The 6,807-nt window shown below is 43.5% G+C and overlaps 1 protein-coding gene across 2 annotated transcripts in view; it reads left to right on the top strand.

The window, feature by feature from the left end:
• Positions 1 to 1,156: 1,156 nt before the first annotated feature.
• MAMDC2 (MAM domain containing 2) overlaps positions 1,157 to 6,807 on the top strand; it is a 61,838-nt gene continuing 56,187 nt past the window's right edge. For both annotated transcript variants that reach the window (XM_054054213.1, XM_054054214.1), the window contains exons 1-2: positions 1,157 to 1,247; positions 1,323 to 1,436. In XM_054054213.1, the coding sequence (XP_053910188.1) occupies positions 1,217 to 1,247; positions 1,323 to 1,436 (145 nt within the window). In that variant the 5' untranslated portion in view covers positions 1,157 to 1,216. The remainder of the gene's footprint in view (positions 1,248 to 1,322; positions 1,437 to 6,807) is intronic.

The following is a 6,807-nucleotide window of genomic DNA, read 5'->3' as shown; positions in this document are numbered from 1 at the left end:
TGGACCTGTTCCAACAGTCCCATATCCTTCTTATGTTAAGGATTTCAGAAGTGGACGCAATACTTCAGATGAAGTTTCACAAGAGTGGAACAGAGGGGCAAAATCACCTCCCTCGGCCTGCCGGCCACGTTTCTTTTGATGCAGCCCGGGATACAGTTGGCGTTCTGGGCTGCGAGTGCACCTTGCCAGCTCATGTCGAGCTTCTCAGCAACCAGCACCCCCAAGTCCTTCTCAGCAGGGCTGCTTTCAAGCAAGTCATCCCCCTTCATGTACTGAAATCAGGGATTGCCCCAACCCAGGTGCAGGATCTTGCACTTGGCCTTATTGAACCTCGTAAGGTTCTCACAGGCCCACTTCTCCAGTCTGTCCAGGTTCCTCTGGATGACATCCCATCCTTCTGGGGTGACAACTGCTTGGTGTCATCTGCAAACTTGCTGAGGGTGCACTCGATCTCGCTGTCAATATCATTGATGAAGGTATTAAACAGCACTGGTCCCAGTATGGACCCCTGAGGGACACCACTTGTCATCGATCTCCATCTGGACTTCGAGCCTTTGACTGCTGCTCTCTGAATACGACCATCCAACCAGTTTCTTGTCCACCCATCAAATCCATCTCTCTCCGATTTAGAGAGAAGGATGTTGTGCGGGATCATGTCTAAGGCTTTACAGAAGTTCAGATAGATCACATTCATTCGTTTACCCATGTCCACTGCTGCGGTTACCCCATCATAGAAAGCATTAGGTTGGTGATACAAGGGACTTGGAGACTTGCCCCTGGGATCAGAGCTGGCTGTTGTTTGGGAAGGGCTTGGAGAGGAGATAATCCTTGAGTCCCCTCCTGAGTTATCCTGTAATCCTACAGCTGTTGGAGCACCCCAGCAGCTCCTGCACCTTTCTTACCTAAAAGAGTGTCGGTACCCCACCGGGGCCCCCTGATAGGGCAGGTTTTGGTGGCAGAGGAGTCCCGGTGGGGCGGGAGCTGCTTTGTCCTCTGCAGATGATCGGGCACCTCACCCATCACGCACACGACCCCCCGTCGGAGGAGAACAGCAGCCGGAGCCAGGCTCCTGCAGCGGTACCCGTCGACCCCCCTCGGAGTCGATCGATCGCGTTCTCACCGCGCGGGGGAGGGACCAGCCGCCCCCCCCCCTCCCCCGGTGCCCGCAGCCACCGCCCGCCCCGGGGCCGCGCTCAGCGCCGCCGCCGCTCCGAGGATGCTGCGGCTCTGCCTCCTCGCCGCGCACGGTAAGCCGGGCGCCGTCCCCGTCCCGCAGCCCCCGCGGCGGCCGGGCGGTGACCGAGATCGCTTTGTCCTTGCAGCTCTGCGGCTCGCCGGGGCCGCCGCGCTCGCCCCGGGGTCGTGCGCCTTCGAGGACAGCGCCTGCGGGTACCAGTGGGACTACGCGCATCTGCCCTGGGCGCTGCACGGCGAAGGTAGGAGCCGCGCCGGCCCCTGCGGCCCCCGGCCCGGGACTCGTTCCCCTCGGGGCTCGGAGCCCCGAGCGGCTCTGCAGGCGCTGCCGCGGACGTTCGATCTCCCTCTCCGTGCAGGTTCCTGCAGGATGCCTTAGTATCCTCCTCCTTCTCTCAGTTTGTCTAGGGAAGAGGTGTCTTTTGTCAAGTCTGCTGACCTTTTCCTAGAAAAAAACCCCAAAACATACCGAATTCTTATTAAGCTTCATTATTGTTTTTTCTAAATATATTTTCAGTTCCGTAGAAGCAGTTGCATTTTCAGCACAGGGGATAATCCTCGTTACCCAACTTATCTTTACATCCGGTTCACTTAAGACTTTTCCACTTGTGGTACCTGCAGTTCAATAGGGAAAAGACAACCACTAGTCTTTCCATAACTTGTAGTAGGCTTTACTAAGACTGCCCTTGCAAGGGAGAACAAAATCCAGTCACTCTACAGAGCTTCCATGCGACTGTAACTCTTACTTGGTAAGTTTTTTGCTGTAGGCTCCCATTTTTGACAGAATCAATAGGAACAAACCAACCTGACTAAACAAAAGTAAATACAACGTGGTTATAACTGGGTAATAAAATAGTTTATGTTTGCTTATTTTTTGGCCACAGTGTCATTCATAAAGTGAAAGTTGTGCTTACACAGTAAAAGGGACCGTGTTTCCAAAGTTTTTAAGATCCAAAACAGATGCCAAGGATAATGAAGATGTGAGTGCAGGTACAAAGAGATAGACACCCCTCATCGCCCCTCAACAGTGCTCCAATCAAAACGGGCTGGTCCAGTTTTATCATTCCACTTGTTACCTGGTTGATAATGACGCTTTATGTTTTCCTGATTTGTACCCCGTTCTGACAGAGTAAGTCACCTTAATTGCTAATTTTTAGATTAATCATTAGGGTTTGAGAATACATTGAGAATGCTGACTTAGAAAAGTCTGTGCGGATGTCGTGATCAAAATAATTGCTTTTTTAAATTTTATTTAAATATACTTAGATTTTACTCCATTTTTTAAGATAACAGTGAAAATTTAGTAACCATTTTTGCTTTCCCAGCTATGCCTCTACATTACGCTCTCTTAAGCTGCCTGTCCTGGCAGCTGCGGTTCCTCCTTGTGATTAATGGGGAACCACATGGTAGTTGTATTGATTCAGCCTCGAGGGACTGTGAGATGCTGGGAGCAATATCTGCAGAAATGGGTGTAAATCATGTTCTGCATATCCGTGCTACGGTGCTTCAAGAAATGGGGAAATTTGATCAGAGATTGGATCAGTAGCAGCCTACCGTTTTGGTTGTCATAGTTTGATTTTTCTGTGTCACCATAAGCATACTCTTGGCTACACAGCTTCTGTTACTGTAGATCTTGTTTTTCAGCAATATATAACTGAACTGTTATACTCTGGGAGGACATATGGTATACCAGCCCTCTTAATAGCCACAGGTCTGTCAGCATTTCCATTATAAACATCTTTTTTTTTTCTGCAGTCTGTTATTTAATCATAGTAAATTGTTCCATGCAAACATTTGGCACACAGTGCGTTAGGCTCTTCAGAAATACATAGAATCTTAACTACATCTAGTTGAAAATAGTTCATCCAAATCTATGTAGCAGGTGTGCAAAACCAGTCTTTTTCAGATGCTCTTTTACTCTCTCATCTGGTTAAACCATGTTCCTTTTGGCAGCACTGGGCCGTGGTATTTGCAGGTCAGTGTATGTCCATGTGGTAATTTACTGGGACAACAGAGGAAGTTAAGGATGGGAGTGGCAACTCAGCTTTGAATTGTTCCACTTCTCTTTGCATTACTTCAAAATTGTTTTATTATTTTAAGATATGATTTGTAATATAGAAGTGTATACAGCAAATCTTTTATAGGGATTATTTGACTTGCAGTGCAAGTTCTTTCATCTTATAAATCTCTCAGTTGTGTGGTCCTGTGCCAAACTGTCAAGATGATGTAAACATAACTAAAATCCTGCCCAGAAATTTCCACTCCATACTTGAAAGTTTTCTGCCTGGTTGCCAGGAAGCCAGTATCTTCTGAAGGGCCAGGCACAGAAAAGAAGTGTCAGGCTAAATTTTGCTTTTGTTAACAGCTAAGCATTGCCACTTAAACCATTAGCCTTCTAAGATTCACCTGCTTTTTAAAATGTCTCTGGCTTTATTTGAGCATTCTGGTAGTTCTGAGATAAGAAATTTTTTGTGTGCTTAATTTTATCATTTGTATAATTTTAAAGATTTTTTTTTTTCAGCTGAAGTTTTGACACCTGTAATTGACTGGCATTTTACTGTCCGTTTCAGTCAAGTGCAAAAGAAAAAAATAAACAAAATAGTGAGTGCTGAAGTGGATAGCTGTTCCAGTCTTTACTGCTTTACTCAAGATTAGCAAATCAGGCCTTAATGAAGTGGGTGCTCGTAGAATACCATCTATACAAGAAACAATAGACGTTTTACCATAATATCTGTCCACTGGACCTTCGCTCCCATAAACTACTGCTTCACTGAAACTCTCTGTGAGCCACAAGCTCTCTCACACGGCTCTACATTGAAGAATAGGACCTTCAAGTCTAAACATCAGGGTGCTTTTTTTAACTGTTGTCTTTTTGAGTCAGTTCTCTGCTAACTCGGTGTTTGCATTTTAGAATTATAATGATTTTTAGTACCCAATAACCATGCAAAGGAAAATGTAAAATAGGGAAACAGCTGAGGATATGAATTTCTTGCAAGCTTACTACCTACTGACTGAGAAGCACACCCAACTGAGGTCATGGCCCAAGCTGAGTAAATATAGCATCATGCCTGAGGCAGCATGTTTTATGTGCCAGTTCTGTTTTCAGTGTAAGCTGGGAAATCCCATGCAAATGTGTTGTGCTTCATTACGTGGGTGTTTGTAGGATACTAGCTGCACAAGAAACACAGTAATATTATTGCTCAGGAAGAGGCCATCATCATGTAATCCTGGTTCTGAAATCTTATGAACTTGAGTGTGGTCAGTAGACCAAGGTCTGCAAGTAGATAAGGTCTGCAAGCATTAAGCAATTTTCTAGTACACATAAGCCCAGGTGTCAATGGTCCATTTTAACCTCAGAGGTTTAGGCATGCTCCCATAAGTATTCTTGCATCCTTCATACCTCTGAACAGATAATTTATTTTAAAAAATCCAGGTATGGAACATAAGACAAAGATCAAACTTCCTGAACACATGTAATGGATGAGAAATTAAGAAAGTAGATCTATATTCATCACCACTCTGGCATTTAGAGGTAGCGGAGGAGCTGGAATACCATGTTGCTTACCATTAAAACCCACAGGTATATTTAGCATGAGTTATAGTGGAGCATAGAGCTTTGCAGATGCATAGTGGCCAGGTTCCACAGGAATTTACTTTTATGTTTGCCGCATGTGTGTTGCAAGGGAAAGACCTGGTTACTTTTGTATGATAGGATTTAATCAAATTTATTGAGATTTTGTTTAACCAAAATGAGCATTTATTTCAGAGGACATATGCTTTTTAAATGTTACGATCTCCTTCAGCAAGTGGAAGATTACTTTCTTTCTTCATACCTTAAAACAAAGGAAGGTTCTGTATGTCATAGGCAGTAATAGTGAGTAGAGTAATAAGTAAATGCATGTAGACCCACCTGAAACGTGAGTAGGAAACACAGCCCTAAGTCAGCTGCAGCCATTCTGCAGGGTTGGATTTTGGCATTTTTTGCTTTCCTCCCAGCCCAGTCCAGCACAGACCCAGCCCTAACCTGACTATAAGAACATTCTGCTCATAGCATTATTATCGATTAAATTTTATTAGACATAGTAACTATGGCACATCTTTTCTGTGATTCTGGACCATGTTTACATTCTTGCCAAGAGTGCTGTACAGCATTTTGTGTGTCTGTGTTTGTGGGTATGTTTTGCTCTCAATCTCACTTGATTTTAGCGGAGACATTTTTAATAGAGCTAGAAGTAATGCTTGGGCTGTCAGCTCAAATTTGCACTAATGGAGTTTGCTGTGCTGCATCTATTTGTCTGGATTTAAGCATTAGATAAGAAATTTGTCTATTAACTCTGCAAGCTATAGGTAAGACAGTTTGTTTATATTAGCAATGTGTTACAAAAATCAAGCAACCATTGTTAAATGTGCCCATGCACTACCAACTACACTGGACTTGGAGCTATTTTAGTAATAGCAGCAACGGGTTTTGTACCGATTGCCTTTGTACCCATCACCTTTACTCCTCTGTGGAGTGTTGTCAAGCAACTTTCCATGTCAGTGAGCTGTGTGGCACTGGACTGCAAAAGCTATAACTGGTTGTTGATACTGCTGTATACATCCGGCTTTCATGTGATCATTGGCAGCTTTAAATGCATATTTTGTGTGTATTGCTATCCTTCTAAAATTATTTGTATGAATTCAAATCTCATGTCTTCAAGTATGTATTTGAATAGCATGCATTTCAGAGAGTTTTTTTAAATAACGTTTTGTCTTTCTTCAGTATTCCAAAGGACATACATCCTTAAAAAGGAAAAGATTTCATTCAGGACTAATAAATCATAATGTATGTATAAAATGGCCTGATATTCTTCTCCATAAAATGTACCTACTTTTTGCTGCATTACTCCATGACTCTGTTTCTGTGATACAGTCAAGTGGGCATCCTTCGAGTAACAGTTTATGGTAGGCAAGTGAGCAAGCAACATTACTAACAGTGTAAGAAAAATGAGGTTTGCCTTTTGTGACATCCTTATCTTTGAGTTGCATTTTAAAATGGTTTTAAGATGGAAAATAATGTCAAGAGACAGGACAACCATCCCAGGGCATCAGATAAGTCAGGCATGAGAGCAGCAGCTTTAAGGAATCTAAAATCTAAACATGGCCTGCATACCAGTTAAATAGCTTGCATTTACAGCTATGCCATATGACTTAAAACTAAACTCCTTTGACCTAAGCTCACTCATCTTGAATCACATCATTTGGTTGTAATATGCAGAGTAACGAAACAGGTAATCTTGGTGATCCTGGATTTTTTTGCACAGAAAACACAGTTCTTATCTGATGCATGCTGTGTCATGCTCAGTCACAAACCTCCTGGTAGATAGATGGGCACGTTTGTAGTCTGTTTTCTTTCCGTTTATCTGCAGCATAGGAAAATAAGCAGTTTTAAAATGTAGGAAAGATGTAACATCACTGGCTTTGTACAACTCCAAGATGAAACAAGTGGGCTCACATGTTCCTGATAAATGTGTAATTGGCAACAAAGCAGAGGGCAGTTCTCCAGCTTGTACCTGTCTGCAGCAGAACGAGGCTAGCATACCACATGCACTCACGCTAGCAAGGTTTTCAGCT

The sequence above is a fragment of the Cuculus canorus genome, chromosome Z, assembly GCF_017976375.1.
Source record: "Cuculus canorus isolate bCucCan1 chromosome Z, bCucCan1.pri, whole genome shotgun sequence".
Lineage (NCBI taxonomy): Eukaryota > Metazoa > Chordata > Aves > Cuculiformes > Cuculidae > Cuculus > Cuculus canorus.
This window is presented reverse-complemented; position numbering and strand designations above follow the sequence as displayed.